Raw genomic sequence first — 18927 nt, 5'->3', positions numbered from 1 at the left:
GGAAGCTAAAATGTTATTACAGTTTACCTTAGCTGTATTACATACTCTGCACGCGGTAGTAAGCAGGAAACTTCTCATGGTGTAACCAAAACCCATTCAGAAGCATCAAACATTAAGATGAACACAAAGTGGTGACACGTTTTAGGAACGAACACACCTCGCAACATATCACAGATATGATTGTGATTTAAACTGTTAAAACCTTCACCGTTCCATTCATTAACAATGAATAGAAGTCTCTTGAAGCATTTAGAAGGATGGCTCAATTCCTCTGCAATATATACAGTATTATTCATCAATTATTGTTACAAAGCTCTTACCCTGTTCTATGACACATCATTGTAAATACCTCTCTAGGTAAACTATAATTGTGAAATGATGTTATTGTCCTCAGTGTTGATTTGTCCATTTGAGTCCATTTGTACACAGTTAAATTAACACTGAGGGTTTTACAGTGTGTGTGTGAGTGAGTAGGGATGGGATGATAACCGTTATCATAAAAAAACAAAAAAAATATATTGTATCGCAGAGATTTTTTTTTTCTGAAATTGTCCTCTGTAATACACTATGAATTAGCTTTTGTTGAGCAGCAAATCCAGTACCACTTAAACCCTCTATACTTGACCTATACAGACCTGTGACGCATTGTGAGCTTGTAGATCTGCTACTTTTTTGGCAAAGGTTCCCCCCAGAATAGGGATGCCGGGGGTTCAAGTCACAAAAGTGGCATTTTAAGTTTCAAGCAAATGTTGATTATCGCAATAATAGTGTTAATAATTGCAATTATTTTTGCCACAATAATTGTGGCGTGCACTTTTCATATCATCCCATCCCTATGAGTGATTACAATAGTGAGTGTGTGTGCGTGTGTGTGTCTATACCAGGGTTCCCCAATAGGCGGCCCGCGAGCCATTTGCGGCCCGCGGTGGTCTACTGTCAGGCCCCCACCAACCCCAGTAATAATGGTGGTATAAGAGCAGCAACAACACTAGTATATCGTCGTTGTCGGGTGGAAAACCCGTATCTCAAAATGTGTACGTTCCTTCGCAAAGTATAAACTCTGCTTCGTCATGCAAGGCCGTCGCACAAAAGTAGTGAAAACAGCAGATCTACAAGCACACAACGCCCGAGGCGTTGTGTGCTTGTAGATCGGCTGTTTTCACTAGTTTAAATCATTTTTAAAATGATAAATGCAAAACAAACGGTTTTGGACATACATGATTTTCACCCGACAACGACGATATCTGAACTGTCGCTGGAGTAGCGGGAACGCCACCGTCGCCCCCTGCAATGTTGTGGCCCTCGGCTTGGTACCCTAGACATAATTTGGCCCTTGGGGAAAACTAATTGGGCAACCCTGGTCTATACTATCGGGAGCAAGAGGAGAAGCATCTCATGTACTCTGTGAGCCAGGGGTTGAACTCAGGTTGAGACAGTCTGCTTTTGTTCTTTGCCAGATCGGCAGATTTGGTTTTGCGGCGCTCGGATCGCTGAGCCTGGATCTGTCGCTCCGCCTCGCGTCTGCTTTTAGCCCGGAGCGCCGACTCGTGGATCTGACAAAGGAATGATAACAACACACACCACAGGTCATCAGGGAGATCGGATGATGACAACACCATGACAACGTGATATTTGTACCAGTCAGCTTTATTATACAGAAAGGTTTGGGAACCCTTGCTGTAGAACGCTAGAAGTGGTTTCTGGTTGTGGTTTTGTGATGTGTTGTGAGCTTTAGATCAGCCGTTTGCACTATTTTTGCATGACACCGCTGTGTGACGTGAATAGGGCTTAAGTGAATACTGAATTTGTTGATAGACAGACATCTACATAAAACAGACACAAAATTAAAACATATACAGTATAATATAGAAACACGCTGCCATAGAGACCAATGTTCTCAACCTTTTCAGGCCGTGACCCCCCAAAATAATCATATTTGAACTGGAGACCCCCCCCCCCCCCCCCCCCCCCCCCCTCCTGACAAGCACTTGGAATGTAGAGTTGAGGCATTCAACTTTTGATTCCACAGAATAGTATTGTGAAAATAGCCGATCTCACAACGTTCACAACGCCTCGTAGATCATCTATTTTCACAATAGAACCGAAATGTAATTCCTCAAATCTTAGTACGGTACTCGTCACCCGTTAAAATAGGATTATTTTGGGGGTCGTGGCCTGAAAAGGTTGAGAAGTGCCCTAGGCTACTGTGAATAAAACAAATAGTGCCCTAGACTACAGTGAATAAAACAAATAGTGCCCTAGACTACAGTGAATAAAACAAATAGTGCCTAAAAGAGTATAAAAACATCAAACGTTTACCTCCTGGGTGGAGGCCGCGGGGCCAACGTTGTGTGTTTTCCTGCCGGCCATCTCAGCCTGCTGCTCTCCTGATCCGTACAGAGCGAACGGGTGCCTGTTCTCCTTGGCGTCCTCGCTGGCCTTCCGCGGCGGAGAGGAGGGCCGCACCCGCGAGGAGCCGCGCACGCACGACTTACGGGTCTTACTGGAGCCTTGTTTGGTCTGCTGTGCATGAGAAGAACCCACGGGTGGTTTGTCTGGGAACAAACAGGAACATATCAGTGATTTAACCCAGTGGTTCTCAACATGTGGGTTGAGAAGGGGGTCCCCAAATGATTTTGGGGGGGTCCCCAGAGCAACACTGTTTTCTCACTCAACAGTAAACAAACCAACATAAAGTTTAGGTGTACAGCATATTTCTTAAGTGACAATTTGAGGACTTTTTAATACCTCTGAAATGGCAAATTAAGCATTGGCCAAAATGTCAAATATTAGAGCCAGAAATAGAGCCAGAAATAGCAGATCTACATGCTCACAACGCCTTGCCACATGAGGCGTTGTGAGCATGTAGATCTGCTACTTTCACAATAGAACCGTGATATACAAAATGTATATCAAATTGCACATTGGTATCAGATGGGTAAGTTATGGGTATCAACTCTTAGTGCTCGTCAGGGTGAGGGGGTCCCCAGTTCACAATCACATATGATTATTTTGGGGGTCGCGGCCACTGATTTAACCCTGAATACTTCATTGACCGGCGGTGTGCCCCATGGGTCTATACTTGGTAGTGTTGCCCGATCCCGATCACGTGATCGGATCGGCCGCCGATATGGTCATTTTTATAAGATCGGAGATCGGGAAAAAAATATCGGGAAAAAAAAAAGTTTTTTTTTTTTTTTTCAAAAAAATATTTTCTGGGAGTAGTGAAAGTTACAGGTAAGGTGAATGCGATATGAAACGTAAGATTACCATAATCACAGTAATCCTTAATCATTTTCAATCATATTCAAGGGCTTTTGAAGAAATGAGACAGACACAGAGCCCTGCAGAGGGGAGGTGATTGTGTCAGACTCTGTGTCCAGCTGGCAGCTGATGCCAAGAAGTACTAATGGCCCCTTGTTAATGGATCAAAGGAAGGCATTTATGTCTCTCTGCACTGTCAACTAGCTGCTACAGATGCATACTTTTCAAGCAGACTGGTTAATTGGTTCTTAACTTATTTTGTTTCGACTTTAAAAATGGCCAATGTTTTACCAGTTTTTATATAGTTTGTTGATTATTTTTGATGCTGTAATGGTCTATTTTATTTTATTTTTTTGAGGTATTAAACAGGTTTTAAAAGTCCTTAAATTGTGACTTCACTGCCAAATTTCAAAGGCCACACCAAAGGTCCGCTGCACAATGCTTGAGAAACACTGCACTAGTAGGCCTATATCACTATACACTACTCATAAGCTTTGTTTTTAATTTGTTGATTCAGTGCTGCACTAAGTGATAGAATGAATAGATTTTTTTTCCTTAATGCCTTGCCAAAAGATCGAATCGGGAAAGATCGGGATCGAATCGGAAGCAATAATATTTGATCGGTATCGGATCGGGAGCAAAAACAAACGTGATCGGGGCATCCCTAATACTTGGTCCCCTTCACCCAAAATAACACATCTACTGTACAGAACAGCAGTGAGAATGGCCGCAAACAAGCCTACTGCTTTGAAAAAAAACAAAAAACAATCACACACACAGTGTGAAGTGAGCGGTGCCTTTGAGCAGTGTTAAACTATATGAATTCAAGCTTTGGAGCACTGAGAGGAACCGCTCAAAATCAAGAACAGCCCTGCCTTAACATCTTTACATTGGTTCTGCAATGCCGTTATTTGTATTGTATCTCTGCATTGTTTAGTTTCATCAACTAAGTCATTAATATGTACATTATATGATGGTGTCGCACGCTGAAAATAGCAAATCTACAAGCTTACAACACAACGGAGAAGAATTTAGTGCAGAGCAAAAAGCAAGACGGGCCTAGTATGGAGCCTTGGGGGACTGTGGTCAACTAAGTATAGGGTTTACAGTAAGTGGTTAAACAGGATCTGTTACAGCATATTTGACATAGCAGACATGTCAGTATTTCACTGTTGGAATGTGGATGGCTGTCCACTCCAATCATCATCATCATCATCTCCATTATTTAACTCATTTTATCTCATTGAGATTAAAATCTCTTTCCTCTGAATGATCTGGACATAATACAACAATAGACAAACAATACAAACCAATACCTATAATCACACACACACACACACACACACACACACACACACACACACACACACACACACACACACACACACACACACACACACACACACACACACACACACACACACACACACACACACACACACACACACACACACACACACACACTACACAAGTGAACACACTATCCTAGGGATGGCCAAATGGAGACATTTTCTTAACTGATAACTGAAAGGTCTTATTGGTTACATAACCGTTAAGGAAATGTGTTCAATAATGCACTATTTTACCCATTAAAAACGCGTCGATGCGTGACCGCACCAACAAGTAACACAAGTTGTGTTAATGTGTTAAAGCTCTTCTTTTTTTCTCTTTAATACGGGGTTCAGTTCGACAGGTTTTGGAAAGTCCAATCAGAGAATTTTGCGCTGTGTTTTCCCATGGTGATTACAAACAACTTTAAAGTGCGGCAGTTGTAAAAGCAATAACTTTTGCCAACAGTGCAATTCTCTATACCCTAAAATAGATTTAAATTCCCTCCCACAGTGATCAACTCGGGGCAGCAGATTTAAAAGCGTTTTCGGCTAATTCCGTTATTACTTTCGGAATCACCATTTGAACAGTGACTGCTGTAGTAGTCATGTAGTTGTCTAGTCTCTCTAGAACAGCCAAACTGAGCTCGAGTTAAAACTGAGCTCCAGTCAATGAAAAGGATCCTTTTCCTTGACGATGGCTAGCCAGATGGTGTAGTTGTTGAGTGTCCAGTGTAGAAAGGTTCATATGATCATTCATTACCTGGATGTTTACTTGCTCTACTGATAGTTCTCTGCTCGGTGTTCTCCTCTGCACGAACTGCTCCTGCTGCTGCACCCTGCACACCTGAGACAACAAGACAAGAGAGGAGAAAGGAACATATTACTTGGAATCTTCTGTCCACACCATTAACCCATTTAGGCCTAGAATTATTGAATGCTTTAACCAGTGAAAAACAGCAGATATACAAGCTCACAGCGCGGCACCGAGTGCCGCGCTGCAAGCTTGTAGATCTGCTATTTTTGAAAAAGTCGTGAAAATGTGTGCAAATCTTTGAATATATGTATTTTCAAAGCGAACGTTTGTAACTCGGATTTTGCTTCTGGGGGGTACCTGGAACTAAATATTTTGAGATGGGGGTCCGTGGCCAAATAAATATAATTTTGGGGGTCCTTCACATGAAAAGGTTTGAGAACCACTGACATAGCAGTCTCTCAAGAACAGACTAACTGAGCTCCAGTTAAGTGAAAAGGATCTTTTCTTTGACGATGGCTTGCCAGATTGCTGACATAGAAACACAGGTTTTTCGAGAAAAAAAAAATCTTAGAAGGATTCAAAAGACACTTATAGAAGCGGGTCAAAATTCTAATTTTCAAGATTTTTCAAAAAATAGCAGATCTACAAGCTCGCAGCGCGGCACTCGGTGCCGCGCTGTGAGCTTGTATATCTGCTATTTTTCAATAGTTAAAGCATAAAATAATGATACACAATATAGTGTACCCATTCTGAATGGGTTGTTTAAGGAGACTCTCAAGTACATAGATAGATAGATAGATAGATAGATAGATAGAGGTTTTTATTAAAGTGTCCTGCACCAAACGATGCCCAGCCCGTACAGGCTTACAAGACACTCACAAACATAGTACATACATACACCAAGATAAACCACACAAAAATAAAATGCAAAAGAAAAACGTAATGATTGTCCATGCCGTTATTTACGGATACAATGTTCTCCAACGCAACTGCCATGCCTTCTCTATGAATTTTGCTAAAACAAAAACTTCCTTAGTGAACAGCCAGCGTAACATGGAACATTCAGACATCCAAAACAAATCTGGGTTCTTGGCTTGCATTTTTTCAAATAAGACATTTCTTAAGTCATGATACAGCGGACAGTGAAAAACAAAATGAAACTCATCCTCCACAACTCCCAGATCACAAAGCACACACAAACGCTGCTCCTCAGGAATACCAGTATACCTCCCCACCTCAACTGCCAAGTACAAGAATATCACTGTGTATATGCAATGTCGTCTTAAGTGCACGTGACAACAAAATCCTTGGATCATCACACCAAGCCAATGTTCATGTAACTGTCCCTGTGCTGGTCAGTAACAAGGTGTTTCACATGAAAACGCAAACAACACAATAATATGAATGTAACATGCCAGCTTCATAGAATTCTAGATTAAGAGGACATTCATTCAGCTCCTGGACAGATTTCATTATATTAATCATTAGCATACTATTTTTCTTGAAGGCCACAAAACTGAAGTCATCTTTCAGAACAGTGGTTCTCAAATGTTTATTTTTATTCCTAGATCAGTGGTTCTCAAACTTTCAAGGATCCCCATAACTTTGAGAGTGTACACATGGAATTTGGTTCCATCTATACTATAATTTTGCAAATGTCTGTCTGAGTGAGTGTCTGTCTGTCTGAGTGTCTGTCTGTCACAGCGTTTCTCCTCAGTGGCTGGAGCAATTGATCTGAAATCGCATCACCATTAGCATATGAACACACCTGACATAACTGTGAAGCCCGTTTGTCACTTTCACAAATCATATGCTGTATATTAGCATTTTTATGGTGTAACTACTATCTATTCTGCATCTAGCATGAGGCATATCTATTCTGCATGGGGCAACATGTTTAACCAGCTCTCTGTGTGTGTGTGTGTGTGTGTGTGTGTGTGTGTGTGTGTGTGTGTGTGTGTGTGTGTGTGTGTGTGTGTGTGTGTGTGTGTGTGTGTGTGTGTGGGCGGGCGGGCGGGGGTGTTGGCTGGCCCTCTTTCAGATGTTGTCATGTAGATCGGTACACAGTATCTCTGTAGCCTTTAAACGAAACGGGTATTTCTTACATTGATGCTCCTACATATTATCATGTGAGCACCAGAAAGTTACTTTCCATCCCTCATATACTGTGTGCACAGTGCACACCCCATAACCCACACACTGCACATCATTTCGGAGCTCATATCTTTGAACGGGTAAGGACTAGTTTATACTATTTCAGAGTTACAGACCTTTAAGGCCAAAGGTGCATTTTGTAACAAACCCTCAAGGAACCCTGAGGGTGCCTACATCCCACATTGTCCTAGATCGTTTTTAAATTGCACATTGGTATCAGATCGGTAAGTTATGGGTATCAGGAGGGGGGAATGGTATGGGTACATCTCTAATAGACAGTTGTAGCTTGCAACTGCCAGATACAGAGATACATAAAATAGATATTTACATATTATACAGATATTTATTGTTGTTTATAGTTCAATATTAATGTTGGTAGGAACCAAAATACAAAGAAGGAACAACAATTATTTCCCTCTTATGTAAGCCTATACCATGCAATAATAATCTCGAATCTTGAAGAATTCTGTAAACTACTACTAAATCTAATCGACAACACAAGTCTTCTCTCATAGGGTCCCTGTCACAAGATCTTTTCCCACTAGAAGTATCCACGGGTTCCCAACGCCCCATAGTGCATTGCGCAGACGTTGTACCGAGCTTCCGGCGCTGCAGCCGAGTGTGATTTACAAGCTCACAACGGGCTGCATCTGCGACGCGACGTGAGCTTGTATGTCTGCTGTTAAACCGGAAGTGTGGTCCAAATAATCTCCAGTAAACTCCCGCGGAAAGAGGTGGATAGAATAGGGCTTCAGAGGTTATGGATCAATACTTATAGTTCTCAAAACATGATAGTGTAACGACCCTGCAAGAGAGCAGGCCGTAACTCGCTCCGCCAAGCGGGCTAGTCTTCTTGGCGTTGCGGGTTGCTTGCCTTGTCTGCTGAGTGGGGGACTGGGGTTTGCGTCCCAGTAGGGAGCGAGCTGCCTCACTCAGTCTGCTAAACGTTACAATATGAACCAATCTGCATGAGTAATTTCACTTTAGCTACAATATTTTGATGCTTAATACTTTTGTATTTTCAACCTGTGGTAGGCTTATTGCTACTTTTACTGGTGCAAAAAAAAGTACTTCTACCACCACTTCAAATGTGCTGGGTAATATGATAATAATAATACATTATGCTATATAATACTATACAATATCCCAAAACTCAGGAACACAATGGACACAAGTCCACATTACTTTTTTTTTGGGTGTTATCCTTTAGCCTATGTGTCTATGTGCCTATGTGTCTACATGCTCACAACGCGAGGCGTTGTGAGCATGTAGATCTGCTATTTTCACAATGTTTGCCCTTGCTTACTTAATATTTGACAGTTTGGCCAATCCTGTCGAATATTCGACTATTCGAAAATACTTTGAGGTCGAATAATTCGAATACTAAAAATCACTATTCGTGAATTCCCTATTAGTAGACCATGTATCTGAACTGTTGAGTTTTCCTATGAGAATTGATAATAAAGTATTCAATCAATCAATTAAACCAGGTGCTGTTTACATTTCTGACCAACTAAAGTATTCAACAAATCAAATACAATCTCTGGTATAGTATGATCAGCTACCAGAAACACACCGCCCTCACCATCTTCCTCCTCCTCGTCGTCCGGGAGGCAGATCTTGGGTACCAGGGTCTCCACCGTGGAGGTTCCTCCGGCTGGACCTCCATCTCCTCCTCCTCCCCCACACTGGTTGTACTCCTCCTGCTGCCGTGGTATCCCCCCCGTCCCACCGTCCTCCCGTAGAGGGTCCACTTGGTTCCGTGGATGATGAGGAGTGGGACTCGCGTCCGAGTCGGTGTCCGAGCCGCTCCAGAACCAGGGCTTGTGGGAGTGTTCCAGCATCCTGCGACTCAGACGGTAGTTGTGCAGCTCCTGTATGAATGAATGGAGTACAAATGGACCCAAGTTTAAACAAGACATTGAGCTTTCATGTGGTTTAATCGAATACATGAAAAGTCGACCTAAAATAAAAGTTGACCCAAACTCGTTTCCCAACGGGTCTGTGGCCTTAAGCTAGATGCAGAATAGACCGAAATCTAATCTTTGCTTCTGGGGGACCCTGGAACAAAATATTTTGCGATAGGGGTCCATCTGTGGAACAAAATAATTCGAGATGGGGGTCCGCGGCCAAAAACACATTTTGGGGGCCCTTAACCACTGATAAGCACATTCTACAAATGTCTTCTAAATCCTGGCAGTTTTCTGAAAATAAACTTATGTTGCTGTAATTTTTTTCTCAAACTTTGTCATGTCAAGGACCCCCAGCATGATATGTATTTGGCCACGGACCCCCATCACAAAATATTTTGTTCCAGGGACCCCCAGAAGCAAAGATTTGATTTTAGTCTACCTTGTATCAGTGAACTGTTTTAATGCTTGTATGAATTGAGTACAAAGGGACCCCAATCCAAACAAGCCTAACAGCTTTCTTGTGGTCTTTATCCTTTTAGTTAGTAGACTAGTTAGTATCAGTGAACTGTAAATCTGTGCTGTCCTGTACTTGTTCCTTGACCTATGCATCCTTCTAATAGTATTCAATCAATCAATCAGTCCTGTACTGTTTCCAATGCATCCTTCTAATCATGTGTAATGTGTTCAATAAATCAATCAATTGAACCTCGTAGCAGCGGCTGTACGTCTCCCACTTGGGGTCCTTGAACCTCTTCATGTACTCCGTCCGAATCCTCCTGGTCACCATTGTTTACTAACAGTTAGTAGCGTCTTCTTAATCTCCTTTCTTCTTCTTTTATCAAATAAACATCTTTAAATAAAAGACAGGTTGTTTTAGGATTATTTTAAGATTATTTCAAACGAACACGAGGCTTTTCAAACGACAAAAACTATGCGAATGACGATAAAAATAAGGATAAATCCGTTCCGTGAACAAATCAACAACACATTCACACTCACTTCCCCAGAACTCCACCCCGCAAGCAGCCAGACGTTTAAAACCAAGCTCTCAGATGACTTCAACCAATAGCGAGGCGAGCCGCGTGGAGGACACGCCCCCTGGCTGCCGCAAAGCCGTCGCCGGTGTCGCGACGAGGGGTCGAAATAGCAAATCTACAAGCTCACAAGGCGCCGCCCTTCGACGCCTTGTGAGCTTGTAGATTTGCATTTTTCTGAAAAGAATTGAGATAACATGGCCCAGAAGGACGCCTTTTGATTGGTTTGTTACCTTCTTAATAATATAAACATTAATCGATTCAAAGGAGCTTTATTGGCAAGAGAAAATCAACGAGGGTTTGATTATAGACAGTAAACAATTCACTTGATTATAGACAGTAAACAATTCACTTACAGTATAGGATATGGATATATCACAAAAAGAACACCTTGTCTGACTGTTTGTTTTATTTTGTACAGGTTTGTCTTTGGGAAGAATGTTTTTTTTAGAATGTAAATACAGATAAGTCACATTTTATGATGAATTATACATTTAATATATGGTGATGTAGGCCTATTCATGAACTCACTTATCTTACTAGCTAAATTAGTCTTTATCGACCATATTTGCTATTTAGGTCTACTGTGTAATGTCTTCAGTACACAGTAAATAGTTCCAGGATTATAAGAGTTTCGTATTCATATTTTATTTTGTATTTGATACTATGTTATTTGTAGACTACAAAAGAGTGCTAACATAGCAACCAGGCAGCTAGTAATAATAGTAACGGACTGCCCTTCCGGGCTATGGAATCTAAGAAGCCCTTCTCCTTCTGAAGACCAACGGATCAATTCACTATTGCAGATTGCAGTTCCGGTCTAAACAGGATACGGAAATGGCCTTTGCGTGTCAATGTATGTGAGGGTTCAAATGACCGGATACAGTAGGCGGGCTTTAGACCAGACCTGAGCATTGAGCAGTAAATAGAAAGCAGGCCAAGGCTGGGTGACGCGAGGTGACTTCACTTCTCCCTGGCCAGGTGGACGGGACGTTTATCTGCTTGCCCTCCATTTGTTTCTAGCATCTTGGAATAGAAATGCCATGTTCTACTTTCTGTCAAAATGCGACTGTACAGCAAGAAATACACAACCCCGGCATTGTAGACTGGTAGGCTAATATCATCAGGCACCATACCACGTCGTTATAGCATGTGCGGTACGGTAATAATGTTTATATTGCGCACAACATAGCAGTGGCGTCAGTTCAGCTAAAAAGCTAAGGTTTGGCAACATGTTGCCATACCTTAGCAACAGGCACGATTAAAAGTAAATTTTATTATTTCCCCCCCTGTAGCCAAGGTATGGCAGCTGCCATAGCTTGCCATACCCAATCGACGCCTCTGCAACATAGTCTGTAAATAATATTTGTTTTGAACTAAACAATTGCTAAATAGTGATAGTCCAACAACCTACAACAGTAGAAATGAAAATACAAATAAAAAACGGTATTATGTCACACACAGCCTGTAGCCTCATCAAATGATGGTTGCTTTATATGTTTATTTACAGAGGTCTTTGGGCTGCGTACGTCGCCTCAAAAATGTGCAAAATGCGTCTAACTGTCAATCTAACCCGCGTTCATTTAGAATAATTTATTGTGACGGTTAAATGTCAGCAGAAACTCGCACAAGTTATAGCCGGAGTTGAAACAATGTTCATAATTTGGTGTAGTAGCCTAGGCTAGTAATAGGCCTAATAATAATAGGTTACATCAATAATAATACTTACACCGTTACACACCAGGTCGGAAACTGTGGCTGTCTTCTTCTTAGCTCCGCCCGCTTAGGACGTAGGCTATAGTCTATTTAAAAAGCCAAACACACCCCTCAACAGGTGGCAGCAGACAGAGACAGTAAAGGGTCAGAGATGCATCGTGCATGTGAGGAATGCATCTCTTACATAATTGATATCATATCAGACTACTATATTAACAGGAGTGATGTGATGGGTGGTGTTTTATTATGTGCTCTACAATGGCACCTATCAGCACCTCACAGTTAGCCTGTCTAGATGACCGTTAACCCCCACCCGAACAAGATCTGGTGCCCAGGAGGATTGACTGACAGTCTGTCTGTCTGTCTGTCTGTCTGTCTGTCTGTCTGTCTGTCTGTCTGTCTGTCTGTCATAAAGAAGATTTGTTGTTGTGTTGTAAAAAAAAAAAGCCAATCTGCAAGCTGCACACACATTCGAATTGGAGATTTGAAGATATACTTTTGAATGGCCAAAGTATAAAATAGTGTTAATATTGTGGTTCTACTGTTCTTCATTTTGCTGGGGACCCCCTGGAACCCCCTTAAGGACCCCTAGGGGTCCACAGGCCAGATCCCACTACAGACATTGAGAACCACTGATTTACATCACAGCAAGCCTATATTGCATTGAACTATTTATTCTGCCAAGGAAATCCAATAGCCTAATAATAGCCTATTGTACTTTTAAACTTTAATGCTATCAAGGTTCTCCTCATCTTCAAGTAGGAGCATGGGCCTTTACTTGCCAATAATAGCCTAATTAGAGTGATTCATTGCTTCTATGTCGGGGGAGAACATAAGTCTATCAGAGTGGCAGACAAGTAAAGGTCTGGCCCTTCATGCAATCATATAAAGTTCAATTATGAAGTTCTTGTTATTAGAACCACTCTGAAAAGGCACTTACTGGAGGCTGCAACTGTGTTTGAATACAAAACTGTACAAAAGAAGAACCCCAATGTAAACAAGCCATTGTGCTTTCTTGCTTAAATACTATAAGTATTAAGTAGACCTTGTATTTGAAGGTTTGAATTGTATTATCCTGTGCTTTCCCTATCCATATTCCTAATAAAGTATTCAATCAATCAATGTTTTCATATTCAAAATCATAGGGCATATCATTATTAAAACCTACAGTCCATTATGTATAGGCTACCAAGCTGCCGTCCCACATAGGTCTAATTGAGGCTATATTTCATGAATTGAAAGTGTGTACTATAGGCCTACAACTCCACAGCCAGGCCAATCATAATGTCCCCCCAGGCCATTCCCATGCATATAAGGCATGGCTACTGCACTGAGCTGAGGTGTCCCGCAGTGGGGCTCTGGTTTTGTCTAAAGATGGTCTGGCGGGTTGGGTTGTAAGGGGGTCCGGGGCTGAATGCAGCCGGGCAGGGCATGGGCATGGGCATGGGCAGGTGGGCAGGGAGAGCTCAACATGGATTCAGAGCCGGGTGTCGGGTGTCCAGTGCTTCTGAGCCCGGCCCGTTCTAAAGTAGACCTGCTTGTTGCTGTCGAGGCACATTCCTGGCAAGTCAAGCTTCAACTGTGGAGGGGGGCTGGTGTGACGGGTCGCCTTTCGCAGCGTCTCCCACCCACCCACCCACCCGTTATAGTCACCCACCCACCCGTTATAGAAGGCGGCCAGCAGCTGAAGGAAAGGGGTCGGAGGGAGGGGGTCTTCTTCAGGCCCTCGGACCCCTCCTCTTCCTCGGGGTGCATGGGCCAGAGAGGCGACCATTCCTTCACCTGTCAACCTCTCCTGACTTTCCCTAAAGATCTTGTTTGTCTGGGTTTTGATTCAGGATGGAAATGTAGGCCCGTTAGGCCGATCACTATGGGAATTGGCTTAAAAGCCATGTCACTGTATTTGTCCCAGCCTAGAGGCGATGAGAATTGTTTCAAATTGATATTGGCATTGCAGTTATTCCCCCAGGGACATGTTTAATGTCTGTCCTCGGCTCATGCTTGTCATGAACATGGTTTGTGGTTGGCTAATGTCTATATTTGACTCTTCACAGGTTGACATTTAGACCGTTATGCTGCTATGCTAAGGATGGCCACCGAGGGTCACCTTTTGACCAAGAGAGTAGAGACATTCTCAAGTGAGAATTCCTTGAAGTTTAAGAGTACCAGTATAAATAATAATGCTTGTTTCCCCCAAGTCTATTATAAAGACAAAGACCAGGATGGAAAAATACCAAATAATGGACTTTAATAAATTATTAATAGTCATGTATATACACTTACATTCACATGTGTTGGGCTACGTGTCGTTATTGAACTTTTTTTTATTAGTTTTTTTTTGGGTTTGTGGATGCATGGTTCAGGGTTGGTATTCACAGCTTTGTTCACAAGTGCAACACAGACAACATGGCAGCAATATTTAAAAATATGCAGATTGTATAAATGCATATGTCAACAGCGCAGGCAGAAAGTCCATTGACAAGCAGTTGTGATGTTGCCGTGCCACAGCTAGGGTCGTCCTCCGTAAAAGAATCTCCAGGTACAGCTGGTGGTTTTGAGGCGCGGTTCGGGGAGATGATGTTGCAGAGGTGAAGGAAAGTGTATTTAGAAGCACTTCCTGTGGACAATGCTGGGGCCTGCCTCGTCGTACTCCTGCTTGCTGATCCACATCTGCTGGAAGGTGGACAGGGAAGCCAGGATGGAACCACCGATCCAGACGGAGTACTTCCTCTCAGGGGGAGCAATGATCTATGGAGGGAGGAGGAGGAGAACATGGGTGAGTCAGGTGGATCATACAGCCAAACACCTGGAGCATCCAGCAGCTTCCGTAATGAATGGCACGGCATCAAAGTATAGCTCTATATGACAGTCCTGATATTTTGTCAAAACATTCCCCCAAAATCTGAGATTTTCATGAATTAACAAAAAAAAAAATCTATAATGATAAGTAATTGAATTAATAAATAAAGTTAGAAATCTAAGAAATTCCATAAGAGATTTCCATGAATAAAAACAAAATCTATCATGATAAGTAATTGAATTAATAAATAAAATAGAAATCTAAGAAATTCCATAAATTAGAAAACAAATGTTTAAGAAGTAGTGAAAATAGCTTGTAGATCTTTGAGAACCATGAGCATATCCTAATCTAAAGTTTCAAAATGCAATGTTTTTCATAGGCCAAATGATTAGCCAAATGATTATTATTATTATTGGGCTATTATTATGAATATCATTTAGTTAATTCCTGCTTTGCGTAGGCCTATATAACATTATATTCACCTTGATCTTCATGGTGCTGGGGGCCAGGGCAGTGATTTCCTTCTGCATCCTGTCAGCGATACCAGGGTACATGGTGGTACCACCGGACAGAACGTTGTTGGCGTACAGGTCCTTACGGATGTCAATGTCGCACTTCATGATGCTGTTGTAGGCAGTCTCATGAATACCGGCAGACTCCATACCTGGGCAGGCGAGAAGATGAAGAAGATAAATTAGTAAAGAAGCGCAAGCAAGCATTCATTCGTTATGTTCCATTAAATGCAATGTGTAAAGTTGTTGTTGTGTTTTTCTTTTCTTTTTCTCGTACCAATGAAGGAAGGCTGGAAGAGGGTCTCGGGGCAACGGAACCTCTCGTTACCGATGGTGATGACCTGACCGTCGGGCAACTCGTAGCTCTTCTCCAGGGAGCTGGAGGAGGCAGCGGTGGCCATCTCGTTCTCGAAGTCCAGAGCCACATAGCACAGCTTCTCCTTGATGTCGCGCACGATCTCACGCTCAGCTGTTTGGGGAGAAGTCGGAGTTTGAGTCAGACAAGTTCAGCGGCGACTCACCGTGTCACTTTATAATGCTCCGCAGTAGGCACGGTGTCGCTTGTCAAACAAAACAAAGCTACCTGCATGCTTGACAACGCGACACCATAGCATAGCCTAACGTGATGGAGTCTAAAGTGCAGCTCTGAAACTTATTGTAAGCAATTATCATGATCAATAGCTGCACCTGCACCAAGATCAATGTTGATTAGGCTAATTAATTTGGCCATACTCTTAAACGATTAATCCAATTAGGCTATAATACAAAATCAACTCTCAATATCAATATCTTAAATATAATAAAGGTGAGAAATAATGTGTCTGTTGACTATTAATTGTATGACTTAATTATCACACCGCGCAAGGTGCGCTAGCTTTGCATAACGAGATGTTCTAACGGTTCTATGTCTACATCTGTATGCCCATTAAACTGTGTTGCAGAGTTGTGGGCTAATTGATTCCAATGTGTATTCATTATTTTATCCAGTTTGTTATTAATGTATTGTTGTTGTTGTTGTTGTTGTTATTATTGCTATTATTCCCGTACCGGTGGTGACGAAAGAGTAGCCACGCTCGGTGAGGATCTTCATCAGGTAATCGGTCAGGTCGCGACCAGCCAGATCAAGACGCATGATGGCGTGGGGGAGAGCGTAACCCTCATAGACTGGGACGTTGTGGGTCACACCATCACCAGCATCCAGCACGATACCTGGGGAGGGGAAAACAAGGCAAGGATGGGGTTAGATCAGCGGCCCTGTGGCGTGACAGCGACAGGTGGTCACATCTGTCTGCGCGTAAAGGTTGTGCGTAAAATACTTGAATCGTAGAGCATCATGCAGCGCTTATCTGATTAATTTAAACAATTAGCTTCTGCAGTGGCACGGATGGAAGTAGATCAGTGCTCTATAGTAACACCTGCTCATACCCGTGTTGTTATTTCATCTGTTAGCATTTGTTAACAAGGTTTGCTGACTATGTAGGCTAATATGTGTTTTATGTGATTGTGTTTTAAGTTGAAATCCTCGGTGGGGAAGTTGTGTCTGTTGTTTTGTCAGTAGCCTAATAGTTGTAATGTTATTTCTTATTGTTGTTGTTGTTGTTGTTGTTGTTGTTGTTGTTGTTGTTGTTGTAGTAGTAGTAGTTGTTGTTGTTATATTGTAGTTGTATGTTTGTTGCGTGTGGGTCCTCACCAGTGGTACGGCCGGAAGCGTACAGGGACAGCACAGCCTGGATGGCCACATACATGGCGGGGACGTTGAAGGTCTCAAACATGATCTGGGTCATCTTCTCCCTGTTAGCCTTGGGGTTCAGTGGGGCCTCAGTGAGCAGGGTAGGGTGCTCCTCGGGTGCCACGCGCAGCTCGTTGTAGAAGGTGTGATGCCAGATCTTCTCCATATCATCCCAGTTGGTGATGATGCCGTGCTCGATGGGGTACTTCAGAGTCAGGATACCTCTCTTGCTCTGAGCCTCGTCGCCGACGTAGGAATCCTTCTGACCCATACCGACCATGACACCCTGGAAGAGAGAGAGAGAGGGAGGGAGGGAGGGTCAGTCGAGGCAGCGCAACAATCCAAAGCGCGCAGATCACAGTGACCTTCTAGCGCAGCTTAAAGTCTTTACCGCGCGATGGGTTGGTTGCGTAATGTTGCCAAATACGCGTAGGCTACATGTCAGAAAGGACACGGACACGCTTGGCATGTCGTGTCGGCATTTAGGAGAGCTAAAAATTGTGCGGCTGCCAGCGTCTCACAAAGATCGTGACACACACACAGAGAGAGGGAGTCAACATGCAGGCCAAATGCACACGGACAGACTGTAAAAGTCCTGGGTGTTAATTTGACTCCGAGAGAGTAACGATGGACCTGTAAGAGCTCAATGTTAAATTAAGACTATAAGGAGAGCTATATTACTGTTGCGCCCTGTGCGTAATGTTTCCTTGTGGAATAAGATACAGCAGGAGGCCTGCATACAGGCCCAGTGTAATACATTCTATGTTTCTAACAATAAACTGCATAGTTTCCAGAGACGTGCCAGCCAACTAAAAATATGCATCCAGTCACTTTGGAAGCAATGTGACGCATAATTTGCTTCAAACGAATATTAGTTTGAATAATGTTTAAAATGCAATATTATCAGGTAGCTATATCCCGATATATCATTAAAAATATGGTTCTAGTTTACAGTTAATTCTTGTTTTAATCCTTGGAAAGAATTATAGTTTTGGATCAAGAATGTCATGGATGTATTTAATCGAGTCTGACTAAAGTCAGATTCGATAAAATACATCCATGATAGTCTTGATCCAAGGCTAATCCTTTCCTAAAGATGTCCTCCATGTATGAAGGCCTAGGCTATTGTTTCTTTTCATCCCTATGGTTTACCTGGTGACGGGGGCGTCCAACAATGGAGGGGAAGACGGCCCTGGGGGCATCGTCTCCGGCGAAGCCAGCCTTCACAAGGCCGGAGCCGTTGTCGCACACGAGGGCGGTAGTCTCATCGTCGTCACACATGATGGCTTCTGTGAGGAGAGGAGGTGAGAGGAGCGAACAATGAGATCATCAGTGTCACCTGTTGTCACAGCAGCAGCAGCAGCCGCTGCGTAATGGTGACATAAGTGACACTCCAAGACGATGATGACAGGTAAGGCCTACTTCTACTTGCCCTGACGTTTGTTCTAGCCTCCACTCTGACTTTAGACCTATCTTAAAATAATACACTTTACTTTTAGCTGCTAAGCAGTTGAAATATTTAAATCTTTAAATTAATCTCAGCGTTGTCTAGTTGATGTGTGGTGTGAATGAACCACTGACAACACGCCGTTACGCGTGGCAGTGGACAGTCACAACACAACACCTGTAAACAGAAATCACTCGACATGGCACAATGGGCATCTAATTCGTTTCCCTTTGACAATCTATAAGTGTAATAACATGTAAACAAACCTAAAGG

At 42.7% G+C, this 18927-nt stretch overlaps 2 protein-coding genes across 2 annotated transcripts; both read right to left on the bottom strand.

The window, feature by feature from the left end:
- Positions 1–1143: 1143 nt before the first annotated feature.
- On the bottom strand, positions 1144–10262 carry ccsapb (centriole, cilia and spindle-associated protein b). Its single transcript, XM_080729723.1, has 5 exons — positions 10123–10262; positions 9089–9377; positions 5356–5439; positions 2320–2555; positions 1144–1553 (listed from the first exon to the last, which is right to left on the bottom strand). Exons 1-5 carry the CDS (start codon positions 10201–10203, stop codon positions 1368–1370), a joined length of 876 nt encoding a protein of 291 aa, XP_080585849.1. The 5' UTR covers positions 10204–10262; the 3' UTR covers positions 1144–1367.
- A 4508-nt stretch (positions 10263–14770) lies between these two features.
- On the bottom strand, positions 14771–18488 carry LOC308288311 (actin, alpha skeletal muscle A; the record flags this gene model as incomplete). The annotated part of the gene is made up of 6 exons (XM_080729717.1): positions 14771–14914; positions 15449–15630; positions 15756–15947; positions 16526–16687; positions 17169–17493; positions 18360–18488. The coding sequence occupies 6 exons, from the start codon at positions 18486–18488 to the stop codon at positions 14771–14773; spliced, it is 1134 nt and encodes a 377-aa protein (XP_080585843.1).
- Between the last annotated feature and the right edge of the window lie 439 nt (positions 18489–18927).

This window comes from Nannobrachium achirus, assembly GCF_963921795.1.
Source record: "Nannobrachium achirus genome assembly, chromosome: 7".
Taxonomy (NCBI): Eukaryota; Metazoa; Chordata; class Actinopteri; order Myctophiformes; family Myctophidae; genus Nannobrachium; species Nannobrachium achirus.
This window is presented reverse-complemented; position numbering and strand designations above follow the sequence as displayed.

Coding starts and splice junctions, on each gene's coding strand:
- ccsapb (XM_080729723.1), bottom strand. CDS start 10,203: ATGGTGACCAGGAGGATTCGGACGGAGTACATGAAGAGGTTCAAGGAC. Junction 9,378..10,122: donor CGTACAGCCGCTGCTACGAG/GTTCAATTGATT, acceptor TCATTCATACAG/GAGCTGCACAACTACCGTCT. Junction 2,556..5,355: donor TAGAGCAAGTAAACATCCAG/GTAATGAATGAT, acceptor GTTTGTTCCCAG/ACAAACCACCCGTGGGTTCT.